Source organism: Nomascus leucogenys, chromosome 1a, assembly GCF_006542625.1.
Source record: "Nomascus leucogenys isolate Asia chromosome 1a, Asia_NLE_v1, whole genome shotgun sequence".
Classification (NCBI taxonomy): Eukaryota; Metazoa; Chordata; class Mammalia; order Primates; family Hylobatidae; genus Nomascus; species Nomascus leucogenys.
In genome coordinates this window covers 20,047,300-20,073,851 of record NC_044381.1, presented here as the reverse complement: position 1 = coordinate 20,073,851, position 26,552 = coordinate 20,047,300, and the positions used below count along the sequence as shown (strand labels likewise).

Sequence of the window (26,552 nt, the reverse complement as noted above, 5' to 3'; positions counted from 1 at the left end):
TTAAGTCAGACAGCCAGAATGTGACCTTGGGTTTCCATCACTTCTTAGGTATGTCACCTTACAGAAATTACTAAATTTCTCTAACTTTTAATTATAGCATCTGAAAAATATGGATAATATGAGTCCTTTCAAATAAGGTGGTTGTGAGAATTGCAGCTGGGAAAAGAACAGTTAAGAATAATAGCTACAGCCGGGCACAGTCGCTCATGCCTGTAATCCCGGCAGTTTGGGAGGCCGAGGCAGGTGGATTGCCTTAGGTCAGGAATTCAAACCAGCCTGGCCAACATGGTAAAATCCCGTCTCTACCAAAAATACAAAAATTAAGTGGATGTGGTGGTGGGTGCCTGTAATTCCCAGCTACTCGGGAGGCTGAGGCAGGAGAATCACTTGAACCCAGAAAAAGGAGGCTGCAATAAGCCAAGAACACGCCATTGCACTCCAGCCTGGGCAAGATTTTCTAGCTACACTTGCAGACAGATATGACCTAATAATTGAGTTCAGGCCAAGAAAATATATGTGGAAATATTATCTACAACTCCAGGAGCTATCTCCTTAAGATAAAAGACATACTCTCCCCTCCATCCATTTTTCTCCTAACTGCTGGATAGAAAGTAGATGTGACAGCTTGGAGGTAATCAGCCATCCTGGACCAGAAGCAGAACTTGGAAATGGAGGTTATGCAAAGCTAAACAAAAATATAGAAGGATCTTAGGTTCCTAACACTTTACCATTCCAGGACTGCTTATCCAAACTTTTAAGTGAGAGAGAAATAAATCTGTCTTGTTAAGCTACTGTTGTTGTATACTTTCAGGAGCTTGAAGTTAAGCCTCATCCTACCGAATACTAACGTAAGTATAAAAGTTGGCACCCTACCTGTACACCTTCATTACAATGTTCAGATGTGAGGATAAGTCCTGGCAAGTTACTAGGAAGGTCCAAACGTCTGAAATACCAAACGAGGTTCCAGAAAATGATTGGATGTTGATTGATGAAAGAAGACGTATGAATCACCTGATCACCTTCATTTTCTAGCAAAGATTCAAGTTCTTTACGGAGTACTAGAGGACTCAAGTAGGGCACAGAAACAGGGGGAGGATTGGGTCTTTTTCCTAAAGGATCCTTAAAAAAAATACAAAAAGAAATTAATATTATCTGTTTAAATCTGTACGCTCAAGAGCACTTCTCAATGAGATAATACCTCTCTATCCTTTTTAAATCAGTTATTTTAGGACCATTGCTACATGCAGGAGAATATGCTAATGAATGAAAACCTAAAACAGGAAAAAAATACTTAAGTACTGTTAAGTTAAATCATTACAAAAGAAAATTAATCAACAGACTCTTTAAAACATGTTCTCTATCACATTGAGAGCAATGGCCTGAATGTATTAGGTTTTTTTCAATTTTTATAAGAAACATTTGCATTTCAGATGCTTTATAGTAATGTACGTGTGTAAAAACTGTGTGACATTATCTTCCTCCTACAACTCTGAACTGATGGGGCAATCTTTTGCATTAATATTCTTTGTTGACTTAACTCACTTTTACAACTGATTGCAACAAAAACTGAAGGAATTAAAGAAATAGCATTTTTATAATTCAAAGAAAATAAGAAATGAAAAAAGACCCAACCTAGACTTTGTGAGTTATGCATATTATAATCAGGATAAAATGTTTAAGACTCTCTCATTAACAGTGAGTCCCCCTGGTGCCTAGACTGTGGTCTCCAAAACCATACAAAAAGGCTACTAGAGTTGTGTCAAAAGGACTAATGAGCTAACTTGTAGAGGCTTCTAGCTGACCACAAAGAATAATATAAGCATGAACAAGGATAAAAACAGCAATAGATATAAAGATAAATGTTTAAGGCATGGTAGTGTGTGCCTGTGGTTCCAGTTATTAGGGGGGCTGAAGCAGGAGGATCACTTGAGCTCAGGAGTTTAAGAATAGCCTGGGCAACAAAGCGAGATCCCCATCTCTAAAAATTAATTACTTAATTAAACATAAATGTTGAAATCAATGAGCTCATAATGATACCCTATTCCCCCAAATTAACTGATGATCTTGGAGAATGACAGGGACTCAACTCGCTATTTTGAAAACTCTAAATAAAAGGAAAAAAATCAAGCATTTAACCTGCCTTTCCACTATAAATTTTATCTTTAGAAAATCTAACGGAAGACATAAGGAAGTTTCTGTTATATCTAAGCCATATCAACCAAGTGCAATACACTGACTTTATTTGATCCTGATTCCTCAAGCTACAACCCACAAGCACATACACATGCTACACATACACAAGCACACACATGCATTTGACATTTTTGAGACATTCAGAAATTTGAACAGACTAAATAACCTGATAATATTATTTGGGGTTTTTTTGGTATGATAAAAGCAGTGTCATATTTTTCTAAAGTCCTCATCATTCAGGGACACATACTGAAATATTTACTAACAGAATATGTGATGTTTGAAATTTGCTTCAAAATAGCCTCAAAAAAAGAGAGAACTGAATGAGAATATACATAAAAGAATGCCATAAACTGAAAATAACTGAAGCTAGATGATGGGGGACTCATTATACTGTTTCTTTTTGTACATATTTGAAATTCTCTACAATAAAAAGTTATTTGTTTATGGAAAAACTCTTATCACTTCTCATGTAATTAAAATAAGTCCACTACAGAAGAATTTATAATGTTCTACTATATACTTAGATGTGTATGCAGTATAATTACAATGTTGTTGTTGTTACATACCACAACTTCCTGCAGACTGTTTGGAAGACTAACTGTTGAAATGCCATGAAACGGTCGCTGGGTAAAGTCAATATTCTGCAAGGGGCCTCCAACACTGTGACTTCGAGTCAAAGACACATTTCGCTTTGATAAACTATTAGGCACAGACGAAATTTTCATAGTTTGGACATCTCCACTGGCTCTCTTTATTTCATCACTTAAAAATAAATGTAGAAGAAATGCTATGTTCATGTTGAAAAACAGTCTAAATCTGTAGAGCTAGAGTATTTTCTACAATGGACCTTGAGTCTACTAAATATATCTAAGAAGAATCAGCACCACCGTGTAAGAATTGCATTTCCTTCAAGCATTTTTGTAAAACTGGTCAGAAAAACAGGATGGAGTAGATGGTTCTGGTGAGGGGTGGGAAGATGACATATTGTAGATATACAGGTATTATTTTAAAAAGACAAAGTACCCATTCAGTTGCTTTACTCAAATATTATTTCATCTTTATTAAACAAAATTACCTAGAAGTATGCTATATGCAAATAAGTACAATAAAGACACTGACAAGTACTTAATCTCTACTAGGCCACGATCCACCTAAGGAGAGAGACCCAATCATATTTACTTTTTTTTTTTTAGAGCTTAGCATAATATTTAGCATACAATAGAGTCTCAATAAATGTTCGATTCAATTAGTATTTAAGGGTCAAGTGTACATTTCACAGAAAGAGAACACTTCGCCTCTGGAAATCGGCAATGACTATATTAAAGGGGAAATATTTTACTGCTGAGAAGTTCATTTTGTAAAAGACAACTGTAAAATATTAAACTTAGTTCAAAAACGGTTTATCATCAGATTCATTCATTAGCTAGTTAAACACTATGTGGTAATAAGTTAAGATGTACTCTTAAATGTCAGAACTTATGCCTGTATGAGTCAGGTTGTCTTTAGAGACAATTTTTACAAGGGTACCCCATTTATTACTACATAAAGAGGTCTCTGTACCCTTTGATACCTTGGTTCAACTGCAGAGCCTGTTTCTTCAGTTATGATCTGGTTATGTTTTGGGAAATCCATAAAGTTGATCAAGTCAGGTTCTGCTAAACTGGATACAGGTTTGTGCTCCAAGGATTCATTTGCCAATGGAATGCTTCCACTTTGTAAACTGTCACCAGAGGTGCTTGGTTTCAGGAAAAAGCTACATACGGAAAAGGGGGGAAAAAAGAGCCTTTAAAAATCCTCAAGTCTTCTAAAATTCTATCACATTTAGAATCATTTTATTGATAAAGCAGTCATTAATAAAATTATATATAATCCAGAAGGAAAACACTGCCTATTTCCAATACACACACTCACTCTCGCTCTCTCTCACACACACACACATTCCTGCTCTCATTTTCTCTTCCCCTCCTATCCTAAACTTTTCAAATATAAGGTTGGAAATGGTCCAATAAATGATATTCCAATTTTTGAGAACCACTAAAGAAAACTATGAAGGAAGAGGGAAAGCAAAATATTTTATTAATTTCCTGAGTTAAAAAAAAATAAAGAGCTGCAGTAGCAGCATTTTAAGATATATTAACCTATAATTACTTATAATGTCTTTTATCACTTATAAATCTCCATCTTGTTTCTAGTCATTTCTTCTCTGTTCGTTGTTTTATTTACATCTTATCTCTCTCCTTCTCTCTTTCGGTGGGACTCGAGGAGGGAAGGGCCTTGCAAGGAACATACAGAGAATTTTCTGAGGTAATGGTAATGTTTTCTAAGGGCTTAATTTGCACAAATGCATGCATTTATTCTTCAAATGGTATGTTTAAGATTTGTACATTTTGCTGTATATCAATTTATCTCAAAATAAAAAAATTGTCAATAAATAGTGAACTCTAGTTAATGATATGCATATCAAAGTCTTTGGGGGAGAAATGTATTAATATCTCTATCCTACCTTCAAATGAATAAAAATTTAAGACAGACTGGTGGAGAGACAGACAGGTGATAGACTAAGTATAATAAAGTGTAAATTGAAGGATGCAGGGGTAGATATTTGTGTGCTCATTGAAAAAAAATCTTTAAAATTTGTTGTAAGCTTGAAATTTTCTATAACAACATATTCAGGGGACAGACTTAATAATGCTCCTTTATACCCAATTTGAAAAATATAAAATAAAATGCTTGTCACAATAGCTTAAAAACACAATTAACTCAAAAAAGTACAGGACTTATGGAGAATAATTTAAACCTGTGTTAAAGGACATAAAAGAAGATCTGAAAAAAACCACAGAGATATACCAGGCTCACAGATAAGATAATAATAATAGAAAAGCCAATTTTCCCCAAATTAATCTATAAATCTCAAAGAAAACTCTAGTTGGATGTTTTTTTGAGGACCTCAAACTTATTCTAAGAATTCGTAGGAAAGAGCAAGCATACAAAAAATAATAATAATAAAATCCAAGAGCGGGAACTCACCCTACTAACCAGATATAACACAAAGACCAAATGATGAAAACAACATGGCATAGAAAAACAGCAAGAAAATGCAGAATCAAGTGAGGTACACATGGGAACTGAAATATGATAAAGGTGACACCACATATCAGTGAGCAAAGGATAGGTTACTTAGTAGATAATATTGGGATAACTGGATTGTTATATGGAGGAAAACTAAAAGCTGGATCTCTACCATCATATATAAAAAGTAGAAGAAAGATATATTAAAGACCTAAACATCAAAAGTAAAATATAAGCAAAAATGTTCAAGGATAAAAATTTCAGGTCCTAGGGATAGGGAACAACTTTAAAAACAAGATTCCAAAAGTACAAATTGCAAGGTAAAAAATGAATGGATAATGATATCAAAATTAATGCTTTCAAGTAATTAATATCAATAATATTCAAGTCAGATCAACAAGAAAAAGAAAGATCAATAGAAAAATAGGCAATGAATGGCCAGGCACGGTGGCTGATGCCTGTAATCCCAGCACTTTGGGAGGCCAAGGCGGGCGGATCACAAGGTCAAGAGATCGAGACCATCCCGGCTAACGTGGTGAAACCCCATCTCTACCAAAAATACAAAAAAATTAGCCGGTCGTGGTGGTGGGCGCCTGTAGTCCCAGCTACTCGGGAGGCTGAGGCAGGAGGATGGCATGAACCTGGGAGGTGGAGCTTGCAGTGAGCCGAGATCACGCCACTGTACTCCAGCCTTGGCGACAGAGCGAGACTCCACCTCAGGAAAAAAAAAAAAAAAAAAAAAAAAAAAAAAGAAAAAAAGGCAATGAACATAAGCAGCCAATTCATAGAAAATGCTAGAGCAGGCCAGGTGCAGTGGCTCACTCCTGTAATCTCAGCACTTTGGGAGGCCAAGGTGGGTGGATCATCTCAGGTCAGGAGTTCGAGACCAGCCTGGCTAACATGATGAAACCCCATCTCTACTAAAAATACAAAAATTAGCTGGGCATGGCGGTGGGTACTCCCGGCTACTTGGAAGGCTGAGGCAGGAGAATCGCTTCAACCTGGGAGGCGGACATTGCAGTGAGCCAAGATCGTGCCATTGGACTCCTGCCTGGGCGACAAGAGTGAAACTCTGTCTCCCAAAAAAAAAAAAAAGGCTAGAATAACAAGTAATGAAGAGAGTCAAATTTGTCAGTATTGAGACAAACTCAAACAATGCCAAAATTTAAAAAGTGATAATACCAAATGCTAGTAAGGCTATATAGAAATGAGAATTCTTGGGTACTACTTGTGGGAGTGCAGCCGTCTGGGAAGCAATATTTTGTGTTTACTAAAATCATGTACAAAAATGATCTTACTCCAAGGATTATTGTTTTCGTAGAGACACTACTTTACAAGCCCAAAACGGGATATGTATTTTGCAGTGCACTGCATTATTGCCGTATGTCTGTAGTAACAGAGAACTGAAAGCAATTGAAGTATCTAACACTAGAATAATGGATAAGTAGAAAGATATATTAACTTCCTGTAGAAGAAAAGGAATAAACTAGATGTACATATAGTAACTCAGATTTTAAATTGTGTAATAAAAAGAAATAAATTTAGATATATATCACACTTAGCAGAGTCAGTGTCTTGTAGAATGAGGGAATGAGGGTGGGAATGAGGAAAGGAAGATAAACACAAGAGGGCCCTTGCACAAGCCAAAGATGATAGTGTGTCAGGAATTAAAGAGTATGATTTGACTTAGCTCCACTCCTGAAGCTAAAAGAAAAAACAGAGAAGAAACACCTCTACAATTAAATGGTGTGATCTCAGCTCACTGCAACCTCCGCCTCTTGGGTTCAAACCATTTTCCTGCCTCAGCCTCCTGGTTGCTGGGACTACAGGCATGTGCCATGGTGTCGGGCTAACCTTTTTTGTATAGATGGGGTTTTGCCACGTTGCCCAGGCTGGTCTTGAACTCCTGACCTCAAGTGATCCGCCTGCCTCAGCCTCCCAAAGTACTGGGATTACAGGCATGAGCCATCGTGCCCAGCCTAAATTTTTTTTTTTTTTTTTTTCTGAGACAGAGTCTCGCTCTGTCACCCAGGCTGGAGTGCAGTGGTGCAATCTCAGCTCACTGCAACCTCCACCTCCCAGGTTCAAGCAATTCTCCTGCCTCAGCCTCCCGGGTGCCTGGGATTACAGGCACACACCACCACACCTGGCTAATCTTTTGTATTTTAGTAGAGATGAGATTTCACCGTGTTGCCCAGGCTGGTCTTGAACTCCTGAGCTCAGGCAATCCACCTGCCTTGGCCTCCCGAAGTGCTAGGATTACAGGTGTGAGCCACCACACCTGGCAATGTATTTTTTTTAAAGCAGCTAAAGGCAGGAAATAAAAAGTTCAATTTGTTCCATAAAATGAATGGAATATTAAGTATAATTCCTTAGGTCAGCACAGAGTTACCAAACTCTCAATTATTTAATGTATCATTATAGATCAGCTAGTCTCATTTCTATTGCCTGGAATTTGGTCATTTCACTGCACAGAATACTACTAGGAAGTGCAAGTGACAGGAGAAGAGTTGAAGCCTTTTTTCCCCTTTGTTTCTTCTAAAATATATACTCACTGCAGCTTCAAACTCCTGGGCTCACGCGATCCTCCTGTGTCAGCCTTCCTAGTAGCTGCTACCACAGGTGCACACTACCATGCCCAGCTAATTTAAAAAAATCTTCTGTAGAGACAGGGTCTTGCCATGTTGCCCAGGCTGGTCTTGAACTGCTGACCTCAAGCAATCCTCCCACCTGGGCCTCACAAAGTGTTGAGATTACAGCATGAGCCACGAAGCCCAGCTGATAATCCTACTTTAAATAAAATGGAAAAGTAGAGTCCCACATTACTAGTATTTGCTACTCAAATACTGAAGGTGAAGGATAGACAGGAAGGCAGACCTGGAGCATACCATGAATATTTCGCTCTTCTCCCAGAAGTCATGTTTTTTGAGGGTACTTACTTCTTGAGAGAGCTTTTATAAGACTAACCTTGCAGAACCTCTCAAATCTTTGAATTCTATATTGAGAAGAGGCAAGAAGTTGCTTTTACAGAATGGACAAGCTGTATTCAAATTTGAGTCATCTGCTGTCCATCCAGCCATAATTTCTTCATCATAAACTAAAGCTCCACAAGCTCTACACTGTGAACAACTGGACATCAAAACCTAAAAACAGAAAAATGCAGACACTGAGAATGTTTAATAAAAATTAATCTTAACAGGAATTCTCTTGAGATAATAGGATTTTATTTATTCTATTGATCAAATTTGGAATTATTAATAACAGTCCTTTTATTTCACAGGTAAACTACCAGTTCAATGTCTCACTTACATAAGACATCAAGCAAATTCAACAAAATGACTTATTTTATTATACTGTCCACAAGGGTATCATAGAATCCTGTTAAATGCCATTCTGAAATAAAAATATGCTTACAGCTACTTTATCATGAACTGAATATAGAACTTTTACCTCCATTGCACAATTCTGATAGATGCTAGACATGCTGGTATTTTGAGAAGAACCATGATCTGATTTTTCAAAGTCTTGCCCTTTCAGGCCTCTTGGAAATGGAACTTCACCTACAAAGGAATGAACACTGTAACACCTTATGTAAGGAGTGTCCTCGTTTCTTGAAAATGCATGCCGAAGTATTTAGGGGGGACATATAATAAAGTCTGCAATTGTTTTTCAAGTGGCTCAGTATAAAAATGTATGCATACATAGAAAGAGATAAAGTTAACAATAGTTAATTAAATCTAGGTGGAAAATATATGATTGTTCATTATATGATTCTTTCAACTTTTCAGGACATTTAAAATTTTGTTTTTTTTTTTTTTTTTAGACGGTGTCTCACTCTGTTGCCCAGGCTGCAGTGCAATGGTGGAATCTCGGCTCACTGCAACCTCTGCCTCCCGGGTTCAAGTGATTCTCCTGCCTCTGCCTCCCAAGTAGCTGGGATTACAGGCACACGCTGCCACGCCCTGCTAATTTTTTTTGTATTTTAGTAGAGACGGGGTTTCACCGTGTTGCCCAGGCTGGTCTCGAACTCCTGAGCTCAGGCAATCCACCCGCCTCGCCTCCCGAAGTGCTAGGATTACAGGCATGAGCCACCATGCCTGGTTTGGACATTTGAAATTTTTATAGTAAAAAATCAGAGAAAAAGAACCGAATTATAATTTTAAAAAGTAACATGGAGTAAGAAACTTCAATGACACATCCTAGGGATTCTCAAACTCTGGTATACATCTGATTCACCCAGAGAACTGCTTAAAAATACACATTCCCAAGGCCTCATCTCACAAATTCAGTCTCAGAAGTTTTAGCGTTAGGCTTGGACATTTGCATATATTTTGAAACAAATTCCCCAGATTATTCTGATGCATGCCAAAGTTTGAGAACTAATGATATAATCCACAAATATATACAACTAAAAACAAAGGCAGTAGGTGACCACAGTAGTTATAAATCATACAATATCAGAATAGATCATAAGGCGGCTAGTATTAAAAATCTCTCAATAATCTCAACAAACGGGGCTTATTGAGTGGGGAGTTACAGGCATCTAAATTAAATAAGCAAAGACAGGCCGGGCGCTGGGGCTCATGCCTGTAATCCCAGCACTTTGGGAGGCCGAGGCAGGCAGATTGCTTGAGCCCAGGAGTTCGAGACCAGCCTGGGCAACATGACAAAACCCCGTCTCTTAAATAAAAAAAAAAGCAAAAACTATTATAAAGCAAATGAAGAAAGGATAATCCTTCCCCATACCTGTTGGATAATGCAGTTTTCCTACATCTCCACTACTGCTGCTACTGCCAAGACTTGTGTTGCTCTGGGTAAGTTCACTGGGGACCAACCCTGAGATACTTGTGTTAGGCGATATATTCTCCCCCAAAATATGGTCTTCTAGGCCAGCCGGGAAGCTGTAGTCTCTATTAGTTTCCTCCTTTAATTGAAAAAAAAAAAAAAAATTCCACATACATAAATAATACCTTCTCCAATGGGAATATACTCACTCTACCCTTTTCAGAATTAAACTCTATAATCCTTAAACAAATCATCATCCCTACATTTTTCAAAACCGTGAAATCTCCTCACTATTATTTGGAATTTCCCTTCCACAATCTAAGACATTCAAGCCATAAGCAACAATACTTTAAAAAAGATCGTGGTGTGCCTCAGGTGTATGTGGGAGGTCTGGGTGTCTCTCAATATTGAATCTTACAAAATAACAGAATTCTAGGGAGCTCACTGTCTCCAATGGAATCAGGAATCCCAGTACAAGTACAGTAGGGGTTTTTGAATCAGACAGCCAGATTGTGACCTTGTTCTCCACCATTTATTAGATATGTAACCTTACAGAAATTACTAAACTTCTTTAACTTTTAATTATGTAATCTGAAAATATGGATAATATGAGTTGTTTCAAATAAAGCTGCTGTGATAATTTCAGCTGGGAATCTGAATGTTCATAATAACAAATATCAATATTAGAGCCACGAAACATGAAGAAAGTTTCAAACACTGTAGTTCTTAACTACATAAGTGATTGTTGAAGCTTTGGGTAGAAAACATTTCAACAATCAGTTTTTTTTGCTTTAAAAACGAAAGATTTGTGTCTTCCTTGTTATAAAACCATGTTACATGATTTTTAAAAATTAAATACAGATAAGCAAAACAAGAAATAAAAAACGCTTATGATATCAACAGTCAGAGAATACAATCAAAATACTGATATATATCTTTCTAGTCATTTAGAACATACATATAAAATGATATAATAAATCTTTACAAATTAGAATATTGTTTTTAGCCTGTACTTCTTATGTGATCATTTTAATGTTATTAAATTTTCTTCTAATTATTTAAACCCCTGTGAACTAATCTGTTTTACTGATATACTATTATGTATTTACTAACTCCCCTGTTGCTTAAACATTCAAAATGCTTCAATCTTATATAAATTACATTGGTAAATTCCTCTATTTTTACATACACCTCTAATTATTTCCTTAGATTAAACTCTGGATGAAAGTTAAAAACATTTTATAGACTTTTTATTCATTGCTTCATTTGTAAATATTTATTAGGTATATCCTACTTGCCTTTTGCCAGGTACTGCTTACTGGTGCCAGGGATGTAACAATGAAAAGACAAGACAAGATCCACAGTGACTTGGAATTTACAGTGTCATATATTCCAAGTACAAATATCCCTGTGTAATGTACTTTTGTTTTTAACAGTTAGATAATTTTTGGGGAGGCAGGGGAGAAAGGGTCTCTATCACCCAGGATGGAGTGCAATGGTGTGATCTTGGCTCACTGCAACCTCTGCCTCCTGGGCTCAAGCTATCCTCCCACCTCACCTTGTGGAGTAGCTGAGACTACAGGTACATGCCACCACACCCAGCTAATTTTTGTATTTTTTTTGTATAGATGGGGTTTCACCATGTTGCCCAGGATAGGCTCAAACTCCTGGGCTCAAGCAAATGCCCACTTCGACCTCTGAAAGTGCTGGGATTACAGGCATAAGTCCTCATAACCAACCTCAATAAAATTTCAAAAATAAAATGAAGGCTGGGTGCAGTGGCTCATGGTTGTAATCCCAGCACTTTGGGAGACCTAGGAACACTTGAGCCCAGGAGTTCAAGACCAGCTTGGGCAACATAGCAAGACCCTATCTCTACAAAAAATAAAAAATTAGCAGTCATGGTGGGGCACGCCTGGAGTCCTAGCAATCAGGAGGCTGAGGCGGGAGGACTGCTTGAGCCCAGGGGGTCGAGGCTACAGTGAGCCATCCCTGTGCCACTGTATTCCAGCTTGGGTAACAGAGCAAGCCCCTGTCTCAAAAAATAAAATGATACACTTTTTTTTTCTTTTTTATCATAATGCCAGATTAAAATACTTTGGAAGCTATTTTATTTTGCCTTCCCTTGACTGACCTCATAAGCTCTTTAAATACAAAATAGTTAATTTATAATGTTCAATACTATACTTTTAATTCAATTATTATTTTGTCTATAAAGTATTCCTTCAAATGGCATAAAAGTCTTCTATGTCTAATTTCTTTTCCCATGTCTCTAATTCCAATTTAGACCTTTTACAATCTGAAATTGATTATATTACCTTGAAAGTGCATGATGCTTTAAGGTTCCAAGCCATTTCACATTATTCTTTCAGATATACTCTTCTGACACTCTTCTTAGAGCTTTAACCCCAAATGTCAAATTTATCCTTCAAATCCTAACTTAGATATCCACCTGCTTTGCTTTTTTTCTGGATAGCCCCCAACCTGAACCTCTTTTCATATATTGTTCTTTGGTATCTTCTCCTGAGATATTGCTTCTAAGGTAAGAGCATAGACTAGAGCCAATCTCTGACTTCAAATCATAGTTCTACTATTCCCTAGTTGTGTCATCTTAAGAAGCTAATTAGCCTCTCTGAATTTCAAATATCATCTACAAAATCAAGATAACAACAGTACCACCCTCATGGGGTTGCTATGAAGATTAAACAAATACATATGTTTGTATATATTCATAGATAAAACCAGATATATAGCTTATAACAGTACCTAGGACATACTGTTAAATAATGTGAGCAAACATAGATATCTGCCTTATCTACTAAAGTACTCAAATACTATACAATTTCATACAAGGTGAAATTTCAATTTTTTTCTGTAAAACAAACAAAACTTACCCACTTTCGTTTTTACGAAAAGATTTAATGATTAACTCTATGTATAATGTTTTTTTAAAGACAATTATTTTTTCCATGTGGTATGAAATCTATGGATTAAGCTGCAGCTTGACTTTATATGTATTAAGGAGATTACATAGGTAAAAATTATTTTAAAAGTGAATGCTACACAAATATAACATGGCATTTTTATTAACTTCAAACACTAATCATTAGAGCTTTCAAAGAAATAATGTTTTAGTTTAGACTAGTCTATGGAATTATAAAATGGTCCCGATATTCTATTTCTACATTATTAACTTCCTTACATATATGGTCCAAGTTACTTCAAGAAAGAAACCAAATATGCATAGTTTTTAAATATGAAAACCAAAGTTATCAGAACTCTCTTAATAATCCTTCAGATATTTTTAAAAAGATATACAAACATTCCATATCAGATAGACTACACAAAATAGACTACAGATAGACTATTCTATATCAGATAGACTATACAAAATATAAAAACCAAAGTTACCAGAAATCAGCCGGGCATGGTGGCTCATGCCTGTAATCCCAGCATTTTGGGAGGCTGATGCAGTTGGATCACCTGAGGTCAGGAGTTCAAGACCAGCCTGGCCAACATGGTGAAACCTCATCTCTACTAAAAATACAAAAATCAGCCGGGCATGGTGGCACACCCCTATAGTCCCAGCTACTCAGGCAAGAGAATCGCTCAAACCCGGGAGGCAGAGGTTGCAGACGGCCAAGATCACGCCACTGCACTCCAGCCTGGGCACAGAAATCTCTTAACAAGAATACATGTATTTCTAGAAAGATACTATAAACATTCCAATAGCAGACAGACTACACACATAAAGCTTTCTTACCTCATCATCTGAGTAGCTGTAGGCAGATGCAACAGCTACCCACATTTTACTGGCTACTGTCGCTGCTTGTTTCATACCAGATTTTAGGACATCCATCTTGGGCCCTGAGAGTATATTATCCAGCTTTAGCCCTGACAAAGAATTTACTACAGAACCCAACGAGCCATGTGGCGAAGAACGCACCAGCGCTGACAAAGAAGTTGAACGCTCTTTATGAGTTCGAGATGGGGTTTGCTGCTTGAAACGCCCAGTAAAAGTTTTAGACCTGGACACTGCAGGCGAGCTCTTTTCACTTTCAGGATTTTCCTGTGTTGGTGAACCATGATCTAAAGGTAGGCTTGATCTCCTCTCTAGAGCATGAATAAATGCAGTAGTCATGCCAGACTCTCTGTTTTCCTCTCCATGTAATTCCATACTAGAAGATTGACTACCTAGGGGACTTTTTAGGTTCATATAGCTTTCTATTTCATCAGCCAGATTACGTGCAATAACTGGAGAAAACAACTTATCTTCAGAATCAGGAATTTTTCCCCCAGTACATTCAGTGGCTAAAAGAGACAAAGGATCTAGTCCAGTTTCAACATCTTCCCTCTCAACCGCCTTAGCAATACCATATAAACTACTTCTCTTATTCCTCAGATCTTTGGATACTGTTTTCAAGTCTCTGGACTGATTACTGTTACTATCACTTAGTAGACTCTCATATGTATTCTCTGTTGCAGTAGTTTTAGGTACATCATCAACCACAGGCTCAAGGAGTTCTTGGCTTTCCTCAAGCATCTCTGGCACCGGAGATGATCTGTGCTCAGGATTCCAAGTGCTTTCAGACACATAAGTCCTACTATCAGGTAGGTGACAGCTAACATTCTCAAAGCTATGGGTTCTTGCGATATGAAGTGGAGAAGTCTTAGGACATGTCAATGCTGCTGTGAGAATCTTGGCATCTGCTCCCATCATGATAGCCATTTCACTTGAATTCGAATCCAAACTACTCTTCTTAAGCAACATTCCTGCTCGACTTTCAGAACTAAAACTACAACTCCTCTCAGGAAAATGCTTTTGTCTTTTTTCTCCTTTATCACCATTCTTCTTGAGGTTAGTAGCTTCGCCAAAGACTGCATCTTCAACTGGATCTTGAGTAGAAAGCAGCACATTTGATATACTACCTAAAAGGGAAAGTAAAATATTAACAATTAATCTATTTTCCAAGTTAACTTTTATTAAAATGTGTATTGTTTTCCTGATTATGAATGTGACATATACTCAGAATAAAAGGTCCAGAAAACTTAGGGGCCATAAAGAAGGTATAAAAAAAAAGTGCACTGGAAAAGCTATTTAAAACTTGCCTCCCAGAGATAGCATTTTAATGTATAACCTGTCTTTCATCCTGTATTTATAAACACCCATTTAAAAAAACAAATCATGCAACATATGATAGATGGATATACCTGTGTTCTTCACCAAAATACAGAAAAAGAAAGAATCTCTTCCATCTTAGTTTTGTATCCAATTCAACAAATACTTGCCAGGAATCTACTCTGCAAAAAGCAAATTTGTAATCGTATAGGAATTGTATATTTGCTATACTCAAAGTCTTACTGCTATAAAGTAAAAGAATCCGGAATGGAATGCTTAGCACTGGCAAATTCTAAGAAGGCTGATAAAATCTGAGTGGTTAAAAAATTATTCAGATATATCCATTTCTTCAACAAATATTAAACGTCTACTATTAGCCACCATATGAGGTGCTAGGAATACAAAGGCAAATAAAACAGACATAATCCCAGCCTTCACAGAAGTCAGTCTTACTTGATCAGGTAGAGAAAAAATATGCTAATGGCCATAGCAGCTTCCCCCAGCTTTGGAAGAAGAAAGCAGTCTTTTACTCCTTGCTACCATACAATTTGTTTCACTCCGAGACCAAAAGCTATTATTTCCTATTTGAATCATTAGAACTTAAGTCTACCTGTTACGGACTGAATGTCTGTGTCCCCCAAAATCCACATGCTGAAATCCTAACCCCCAGTGTGACAGTATTAGGAGGCAGGGCCTTTGAAAGATAATTTGATCATGAAAGTGGAACCCTGATGAATGGGATTAGAGCCCTTAAAGAAGGAGAGCTCTCTCCTTCTCTGCTGTACGAGGATACAATAAGTTAGCAGTCTGCAACCTGGAAGAGGGCCCTCTGCAGAACTCACCATGCTAACACCCTAACCCTGGACTTTCCAGCCCCTAGAACTATAAGAAACAAATTTCTTTATTTTCTTTTTTTTTTTAAGTTAGGGTTACGCCGGGCATGGTGGCTCACACCTGTAATCCCAGCACTTTGGGAGGCTGAGGCAGTCGGATCACCTGAGCTCAGGAGCTCAAGACCAGCCTGGGCAACATGGAGAAACCCTGTCTCCACAAAAAAATACAAAAATTAGCCGGATGTGGTGGCACTCGCCTGTAGTCCCAGCTACTTGGGAGTGTGAGGCAGGAGAATCCTCGATTGCTTGAGCCCAGGAAGTTGAGGCTGCAGTGAGCCATGACTGTGCCACTACACTCCAGCCTAGGTGACAGAGTGAGAGTCTGTCTCAAAAACAAACAAACAAAGTTAGAGTCTTGCTCTGTCACCTAGTCTGGAGTACAGTGGTGCAATCATGGCTCACTGCAGCCTCAATCTCCTGGCCTCAAGCGATCTTTCCCTCCAGCCTGCCAAATTGCTGGGATTACAGGCGTGAGCCACTGAGTCCGGCAGATATAAATTTCTGTTGTTTATAAGTCACCTAGTCTATGGACTTGTATAGCAGCCTGAATTATTCATATTTAGGATTCTCATTTGTGTTTTTCTTTTCCTTTGTTTTCTTTTTTATCCATTGCTTTTTACTGTAGTCACATCATTTGTTTTGTTAAAAAGCATAATACTATCTGGGAGCTTCAAGGAAAAAAGCTGTCTTAGAAAAGATCTTTCTTTTAAACTTCAAGATTGATTTCAAGGTTCTTTTTAATCTTTCAAGTTAGTACTAATAATCATAATTATATCAATTAATCAGAATAAGCATTTAGAGATACTCTTTTAAGCCTTCATGGGAATTAAACTAACCTATTTTACAACTCAAAATATGTATCTGCTTTGAAAGCTGTTCCCAATATTTGAGAAACAAATCTTTGCAAATATTATTGGTTCTCATAGTATTTCCAAGGAATTTAACAGCACATTTTATTCAATGTTTTTAAAAAAAAGTTTGCTATACTGACAAAAGCCCCATTATCCTCGCCCTCCGTTCTTAATATGAAAATAAGTTAAAAGGGAAGGAAACACAACAGTCCACAGACGATGTCCAGTTCAATATTTTGAGAGGATTCTAAGCCTCTGACGAAGAAAACTCTTCCCTCCTTTTCCCTAGCATCTCTGCCACCAAGAGGTTGGGGAAATGGGATCTGCAATGTATATATCAATTATTTTCTCAAAAAATCTTTAGTCCCACCTCTTGAGCACTACCCAAACAAGTAATGAGTGAAACTCAGAGTCACAGTAAATACAAAGACAAAAGACTTTAAGAACAAGGAGTACTTTTACATTGGTTTAAGAAGCTGAAAAATTAATTTCTGTAAAGTCATACAACAGATACATTTTCAGACAAGACAGTCAACTTTAGAAGAGTGAACTGCAGCCACCACTAATGAAGGGCAAAGGATGCAGGCCAATTTCATTGTGTTTGAAAATCATATACTTAGATGTGTGCCATAAGAGTCTTGGGAGGCCTATATATAATGAAAGTTGAAAACTCAAATTCAAGGGAGTCATACACACAGAGTTATTTAGTACAAACACTTAATCACAAATAAAAAGTGGCTTGGGGTACCTGTAACAATGGCCAAAATCAAAGACCAACTGGCATATCTGTGTAGAGGGGAAATGACGTGAATCTTTTTCTTCCATTTCCCTTCAGTGATAGGAATTAGCCTGCCACTCATAAGCCCTCTGGAATTTGATCACATCACTGCCTCTCTGTTCATGATGCATACAGGAAGCCCTACAAGTACACTTTCTCATTATCTATAATGAGAAAGAGTGGCCAAACGGAGGACAGGCACCACAACAGGAAAGGGTATTCCAAATAACAATTAAACACACTAAATACTCCTTTTAAAAATCAAACACCTTTAAATAACAATATTTTCAATTTCTTTAGCTGATTTAGAGAATTCAAAAGTCCCTTCTGGCTCTTTAGCATGTTCGTTACAATTAAATAAAAAATTTAATGTCATTAAAGACACATATGAGTCTATAGAGGTATATTTTAAATATTTAATAACCAAAATGTAAAGACTCACCAGTGCTACTTTTCCTGCTGTTGATATCAAATATACCAGATGGAACTTTCACAATACTGCTGCCCCATGCAGGAGGTTCAGTAGGACTGTGAGGCTCTGGACTAGGTTGTGAATGTTTTGCCACAATAGCGGAGGCATCGCACACCTCTGGAAAAAAATATTTGGATGTTATCATTCCTACTTTTGCCAATATTAAACAGAAACCATATATTGACTTTTAGATATTGTATCTAACATAGTATTACTTTAGACACAAAATAAAATAGCCTGTGTCTGGTTTACTTTATGCCATAAATGCTGCCAATATTAACTGAAACAAATGCTTTGTTTTAGCATTCAATAATCCTAACATAAATGTTCTTTAGTGAATCAATTAAGTGTCTGGCCTTCAGTTCTTCTTCTCATCACTTGGCAAGTGGAGAGGGGCTTGCTTCTCTATAACTCTGTAGTATAAAATAAGTAACATTAAAGAAAGTACACTTTTGTGAAAGAGAACAGGAAGAGTGTCTAATATTCCTCCATGTTTTCATAAAATGATTACAACAAATTATCTCTACCTTAATGAGTCCTATAAAAACCGGGAAAAACCACATAGACTTTTTTTTTTTTTTTTTTTTTGAGACGGAGTCTTGCTCTTGTTGCCCAGGCTAGAGTGCAATGGCACAATATCGGCTGACCGCAACCTTCGCTTCCCAGGTTCAAGCGATTCTCCTGCCTCAGCCTCCCCAGTACCTGGGATTACAGAGGTGCTGCCACCATGCTTGGCTAATTTTTGTATTTTTAGTAGAGACGGGGTTTTGCCACGTTGGCCAGGCTGGTCTCAAACGCCTCACCACGTAATCTGCCCACCTCAGCCTCCCAAAGTGCTGGGATTACAGGAGTAAGCCACCACGCCCAGCCCACATAGACTATTTTTAACCTACCAGTGAAAACTATGCACCAAGATATTTGAAGGACTGCTAGTGAAAGAGCCTTTTAGAATTAAAAAGGGCACTAAAATAGAAGTTTTGATGACTCAAAGTTTATTCCTGGTTCTGTCAAAAGTAGCTATGTAATTTTGGCAAATATCTCAATACTTTCCTGCAAAATTAAGGGCTGACCTAAAGAGTCTCCAAAGGTATCTTACAGCCGGGTGTCGTGGCTCACACCTGTAATCCCAGCACTTTGGGAGGCTGAGGAAGGAAGATCACTTGAGCTCAGGAGGTCAAGACTAGCCGGGGCAACATGGCAAGACCTTGTCTCTACAAAACACAAAAAAAATAGCTGGGCATGGTGGCATGTGCCTGTGGTCCCAGCTGACAGGGGACTCAGGCAGGAAGATCATATGAGGCCAGGAGATCAGGGCTGCAGTAATACATGTTCTCACCACTGCACTCAGCCTGGGCGAGAGAGCAAGACCCTGTCTCTAAAAAAAAAAAAAAAAAAAAAAAAAAAGAAAGAAAGAAAGAAAGAAAGTTCTCTTAAATTTTAATTTTAAAACTTCAGAGACTACCAAAATTTACTTTATGTAAACAGTACATAGCATCTTAGGAGCCAGACCTTACATTTGTGAAAATTAATCATCAAAGCTATCAACTAAGATAAACTTTTAATTATTAATAATACAGGTATTATTCTAAGTGAAGTTCATAAATAAAGTTCGTAAATATCAGTACTTAACCTTCTGTTTGCATTTTTGTTTTAGTTATCAATTCTCTTGCTGCTTGTTCTTCAGGCACATGAATTTCTGCATCATCCTTTATAAGTTCATCCTTAGACCCATATCCTTGGTCAGACTGACCACCTGTTAAAAAGAATGCAGACTTACATATAAATGTTTTCATATACTTATAATTAATATATAAAGTATCAAAAGAAAATTCCACTGATCTACACAATTACGGTTAGACAAAAGACAAGAAAGCACACAAGGAACACAGAACATTTTAAAAACAACGATAAGCCTCAAAGAACAGTAGAAACGGGAACAACAAAGACTAAACACATTTGGAAGCACTACATCTTAATTTCTTCATCTGTAAATTAAAAAGATTTAGACAAGATGTTTGGAAAAGTCTCTTTTGGAGAGTGTCTACAGAATGCTGCCTTCTCTGTAAGAATAAAACACACATGTATCTGCTTACTTTTTCAAAAAGTAATGCAGGAAAAATAAACCAGAAAACAGTAAAGATGGTTACCTACCAGGATTGGGGGGAAATAAGATGCAATGAATAAAGAGGGAGAAAACTTCTCTACGTATGGCTTATGGTATTGTTTTTATCTTTGGAGATGATAGAATACACTTCTACATGTTAAAAAAAATAAAATCAGTAAGATAAAAGGGGTGCAACTGAATGCAACTGGAAACAAATGAAACCAACTGTATTTCACATGAACAACATAATCACACTGAAAGGGCCAGGGGAGGACTAATCCAAGTAACTTTGAACACATTATTTTGAGTATCTACCCTAAGCCTGGGAGTAATAGTCAAATCCTGAACGGCTTAGTAGGTTTGTTTTTCACAGAGAAATGGGTGTGACAATTCTGAAATTATTTTTTATGTACAGTACACGTATTTTCTAGCTTAGGAAAAAAGTTTAGAAGCAGTAACACTATGGTAACAGTGAGCCCAAATCTTGGCTTCTAACATCTATTCCCCATGAAAAAGAACCTGGGATCCCTGAAGAAATGGCTGATTCCAGAGCTCAGATAGAGATGGTACAAGATTGAGCTAGAACATTTTGTTGTGCCAAAAAGGTAGTGCTCAGAAACATAATGGGAGAATATCTAAAGGATATAAAAACTAGCTTAAAGGAGCTCCCACTGGCCAACACAGGGATAATTTGAGGACCAAATAAGGACAGTAATGAATTATATTTCAATGAATAAAATAGGAATCCATCAGTCCATACCGATAATAAATAAGAAAAAATAGAGAATGGAGAATTTTCTATATACTAGAATATCATCTTCTAAATATGAAAACAGTGATAGAGTTGGCAAAATCACCACTTTGTAGCCATCATAGTAATGACCGGTTCAGACAAGCAGCATCAATGGATGCCAAATTTAAAAGAGAAAGTGTCAGGAGAAAGGATATTAGCACATTGTCTCAGAGTGTCCTTTCAAAAATAGCTTATTATCTAAGAGGAAAAAAATATTATAGTAACTATCCACAGAGAAACCAGACAATAGTGAGACTAGGTGATCCAAATTAATATCACCGATGAAGGTCAGACTGTGTGTGCCTGTAGGACGTGACAACCTGAGAAGGAGTCAACATCATTTATGTAGCACACCCATGGATGCATAACCTAATCACTGGGAAATAACAGACAAACCCAAGTTAAGAAACATTCCACAAAATAATTAAAATGAATTCTTCAAAAAGGCCAAGTCATAAAAGATTTTTTAAAGGCTAAGGAACTGTGCCAGGTTAAGGAAGACTAAAGAAAGGGAGTTAAAATACCACAAGGAACATGGGGATAACTGACAAACTTGGAATATAAACTATAGATTAAAGTGGTACATCAATGTTTTCTTGAATTTGGTAACCAAAGTGTGGTCATACATAGGAGGAAGTACCACTGAAATAATAAAGAGGTAAAAGGGCAAGATGTATGTAACCTGCTCACATGATTTAGGAAAAAGAAATGGTATGTGCATGCATACAGAATGAAAATAATAAAGGAAATGTGGCAAACTAAAAAGGAGGGAATCTAGATAAAAGATATGAGAGTTTTCTGTATTATTCTTGCAACTTTTCTGTAAGTTTGAAATTATTTCAAATATTTTAAAAGTCTTTTTTGACTTTATAGTTCTATACTTTAAAATCAAAACTAAGATCAGGTACCAGAGAAAACAGTATAAAGATGTCAATAAAAGACACATAAAATAACATATGCAGTACCTCTATTTTCCATCACTTATTACACTGCCACTCAGACTCTGGGTTTGCCATACAACAAAAGAATTAAATGTCTTTAAATACTACTACTTAGAATGACTAATCAGTCACTTTTATACTAGCTCCCTCAAAAAGTCTGGTAAAGCAATATGGTGCCATGAAATGAACACTAGGTTGGGACCTGGGTAAATTAAAACCAAATATGCCCCTAACAGCTAAGTGACTCTGTACCAGGTACCAAGTGGAAAGATTCCACGAGATAATCCTTAATGAAATGAGCAACTTAAGAACCTGGGCTGAAGACTCCAAAACCATCAAATAGCATCACCAGAAGTTCTACAGAGACACACCACCACTGCAAATTCAGTCTATGGCATTCGGTCATTTGAAATGCAGCTAAAATATATATAAGGGGGACCTGAAGGTTCGTGCCCAACTATTGGGAGTCTTTATACCAATTACCCAGGATTGCTACGAGATTGGTATTTCCATTAAAGGAGTAAATTGCCTCTATAACGAGATAAACTTAAAAATCTGAAGGTATAAGGGGAAAGGTGTTTATGTATTACTATTGCTATTCCTGGTAGATGTTTTCATACAAAAAAATATATTTTTTTGTTGTTTATACATGAAGCCCATTTCTTCTACAAGTATCATGAAAAAAATACTAGAGGAAATAAAATATGGTGGCTTTAAAATAAAAGTTTCATAAAAATTCTTATTTGTTAATATAATATACAAACATGATGGCAAACTGAGGAAGTTAATTACAAACAGGATTGTAACCTGTAGCTTTATGTTGACTTTCAAATTTACACATGCTCCTGTAATTATGTGAAGGTTGTTTTTAGCACAAGAATTCAGCAGATCAGTTTTGGAAAGCAATAGCCACACCACCTTAACAGCAGAAACAATTAATTCTTCAATGCCTATAACACTATTTGTCACAATGATGCTACAAACCAACCTCAAAATAAGAATTTTAGCATGGCATAATATATTTTCAAATAAGATAACAAACATGCTTTGCAAACTGACCATAAAAAGTTAGCTGGATATTTTCAATAGAGTCTATATATGATTACATTTATCTGAAGGAGAAAAGGCAAGAAAATGAAAACTGTTTATTACTCATAACAATACTTAAAATACAATGAAAGGTCTTTCCCCCACCCTTGCATGTCAGCAAAATTTAACCTAATAAATGGGAAATTACCTGATGTGGTTAACATTCAAGGGTAGAATTAATGCACACGTGTATCCATAGCTTCACGTCATATAAGTCTGTCTGCACCCCACACCATGACAGCCAAGGACAAATGCAGCACCAAGAAACAGCACAGAGCAAAAAGCAAAGCAACAAAGAGCAGAGAAAAGGAAACTTCAGTCATTGAGACAAGTTCATCAGATGAAGCACAGGAATTAGACCCAGAATTCTTTTTAAAGGAAGGCTTGAGATATTAAAAACAACCACAACAAAAAAACAACACAAGAAGAAGGATGTGCAACACACATATATCTGCACAATGTGTTACTTTAGTTACACTTATTTCTAACTTCAGAGGAGAGGGATTATTCCCACGGCTATGTACATAAAAGCAGCTTTAGTAGCTTCTCAGATCTTAAAAAATGTAACTTAAAGAGAATACTTTTTCTCATTGTGTGACTTACTTCCTTCCCTTTTTAATATTCATACTCTTAAAGTTTTAAGATACATTTTTTATTTAATTTTTAAAAAATATTTGCAAGTTGTGTCCTAATTTTCAAGTTCCTTAGCTCATGATTCCTAATTATAACATACACTTTCACAAATTAATGATAAACAAATACAAAGAAGCATCATGTTAGAGCACTGTGCACAGCACTCCCATACTAATTTTGTACTATAGGAAATAAAGAGAAGTGATCTGCAGACTCGTATTGTTTCTCCTGTAAGTATACAGTACTTTTAAAGTAGTCATATCCCACAAACTCAAGAAGGGAAGAAGCTTTTTGAAAAAGGAAAGATTTAACATGAGAGTAAGTGAAGGGTTAGTAAAATCTGGATTTTAGTACCTGTGCTAGAGTGATTATCAATGGACTCAAGCCTGATTAAATCTCTGACGAAGACTGTGTGCTCCCCATTGTTAGCATCATTAGAACTATCCACGCTACCATGGCTCACCGTGTCCCCATCACTTCCACCTGTGACATTTTGAAGAGCTAAAGATAAGGACAATAGCAGTTCAATAACTCATGCATTGATAAGCTCTTAAACTAAACATGAATGACCCACAGTTCATTTACAGTTGCAGAACACTTTCTAAATTTCTGGAAAAAAACAAAAATAATTTTGGACTAAGATAATCTGTCTTTAAATGTATGTGAAAATGTCTACCAGAATTTAAGTTTTCTACTTCAATAGCTAAAAATTCATATGCCTATAAAGCTCATGGTTCAGCAAGGAAGCATATTTCTAATCACATGTATTACCTGATATTGAGGAGACCTGTGACCTTTGCACAGTCTTTTTAAGCGGCTGCCTAAACTGTGCCAAGCCACGTACCACATTCCGTACCTTCGTCCATAAGAAGATACCACTGCGGGTACTGCTAGGCCACGGGCTCTCCAAAACTACCTAAAGGTAAAATAAGGGTAAGAATAATGTTCATTAGCAATATCTGATTTAAAAAATACATACATATATGTGTGTGTGTATGTTTATAGATATACACACAAATATAAAAAGTTATACTGGCCAAGAGGTATATTAAAAAATGCTAAACATTACTAAACATCAGAGAAATGCAAATTAAGACTACAATGAGATATCTTATCACCTCATACTTGTTAGAATCATTATTGTCAAAAAAACAAAAGATGTTGATTAAGGAGGTGGACAAAAGAACCCCTACACGCTCTTGGTGGAAATGCAGATTAGTACAGCCATTAAAAGGATTCCTCACAAACAGTATAGAGTTTCCTCAAAAAAATTAAAACTAGAACTACCATAGCATCCAGCAATCCTATTACTGGGTATAGATATGCAAAAGAAATGAAATCAGTATACTGAAGAGAGATCTGTACTCCCATGTTTATTACAGCATTATTCACAATAACCAAGACATGAAATCAACCTAAGTGTTCATCAATGTATGAATGGATAAAGAAAATGTGGTATATATACACAATGAAATACTATTCAGCCTGAAATAAAAAAGGAAACCCAGTCATTTGTGACAATATGAATGAACCCAGCAGACATTATGGTAAGTGAAATAAGCCAGGCACAGAAGGACAAATACCGCATGATCTCACATATATATGAGATTCAAGAAAGTGAAACCCATAAAAGTAGAGAGTAGAACTATGGTTACCAGGGGCTTCGGGAGGTGAGGGGAAAGGGGACACTGGAAGATGTTGGTCAAAGGATACAAAATTTCAGTTCGATAGGAGAAATAAATTCAAGAGATCTATTGAACAACATGGGAACTACAGTTAATAACAATGCACCGTATTTTGAAAATTGCTAAGAGACTAGAAGTGTTCTCATCACATAACAATGAAGGCATATGTTAATTATTTAATAGCTCGATTGAGCCATCCCACAATATACATATCTCAAAACATCATATTGTACATATACTTTTTGTCAATTTTAAAAACATAATTATAAATATTAAAAAAAATTATATCCCAAAACTTCCTTTAATAAGAGTTTCATGAATAACAAAAGGTATACAAAATAATCATTCTTCATAACCACCACAACTTGCCTAATGTCGATCCTACTTACCTTATTATAATAACCATAAGTAATAGCATTAGGCTTTATCCTAGCAGTTTTCATTTCAAATAAGACTCTCACTGCTAAAACAGGATGACCCCAAAGTCCACAAAGCTGCATCACTACTCGATAGCACACCTAACAACAACAACAAAAAATCAAAGTGTCAGTAATTAGTATACTAATCTATCTGTGAATTGTAGAGATTTTACTTAATTCTTTCCATGAAGTTATTACGCAGTATTTTCTCCTTTGTTCTGCTTTGAGCATCTTAGCAAATTATTATTAATATTTTTATTTATTTATTTATTTTTTTTTTGAGACAGAGTCCTGCTCTGTCGCCCAGGCTGGAGTGCAGTGGCACAATCTTGGCTCACTGCAAGCTCCGCCTGCCGGGTTCACGCCATTCTCCTGCTTCAGCCTCCCACGTAGCTGGGACTAAAGGCACCCGCCATCATGCCTGGCTAATTTTCTGTATTTTTTTTAGTAGAGATGGGGTTTCACCATATTAGCCAGGATGGTCTCGATCTCCTGACCTTGTGATCCGCCTGCCTCGGCCTCCCAAAGTGCTGGGATTACAGGCTTGAGCCACCCCTCCCGGCCGCAAATTATTTTTCAGACCTATTCAGGCTGGGCGCAGCGGCTCACACCTCACAGCACTTAGGGAGGCTAGGCAGGTGGATCACCTGAGGTCAGGAGTTCGAGACCAACCTGGCCAACATGGTGAAACCCCATCTCTACTAATAGTACAAAAATTAGATGGG

At 36.9% G+C, this 26,552-nt stretch overlaps 1 protein-coding gene across 3 annotated transcripts in view; it reads right to left on the bottom strand.

The window, feature by feature from the left end:
- The window catches only part of DENND4C (DENN domain containing 4C), a 142,589-nt gene that overhangs the window by 12,742 nt on the left and 103,295 nt on the right, over window positions 1–26,552 (bottom strand). For all 3 annotated transcript variants that reach the window (XM_012500698.2, XM_030818805.1, XM_030818850.1), the window contains exons 18-29: window positions 25,798–25,926; window positions 24,495–24,639; window positions 24,078–24,224; window positions 19,794–19,916; window positions 18,134–18,280; window positions 13,814–14,979; window positions 10,012–10,189; window positions 8,716–8,825; window positions 8,233–8,408; window positions 3,767–3,949; window positions 2,763–2,958; window positions 874–1,119 (exon numbers count right to left, since the gene is read on the bottom strand). In XM_012500698.2, coding sequence (XP_012356152.1) covers window positions 874–1,119; window positions 2,763–2,958; window positions 3,767–3,949; window positions 8,233–8,408; window positions 8,716–8,825; window positions 10,012–10,189; window positions 13,814–14,979; window positions 18,134–18,280; window positions 19,794–19,916; window positions 24,078–24,224; window positions 24,495–24,639; window positions 25,798–25,926 — 2,946 coding nt within the window. The remainder of the gene's footprint in view (window positions 1–873; window positions 1,120–2,762; window positions 2,959–3,766; window positions 3,950–8,232; window positions 8,409–8,715; window positions 8,826–10,011; window positions 10,190–13,813; window positions 14,980–18,133; window positions 18,281–19,793; window positions 19,917–24,077; window positions 24,225–24,494; window positions 24,640–25,797; window positions 25,927–26,552) is intronic.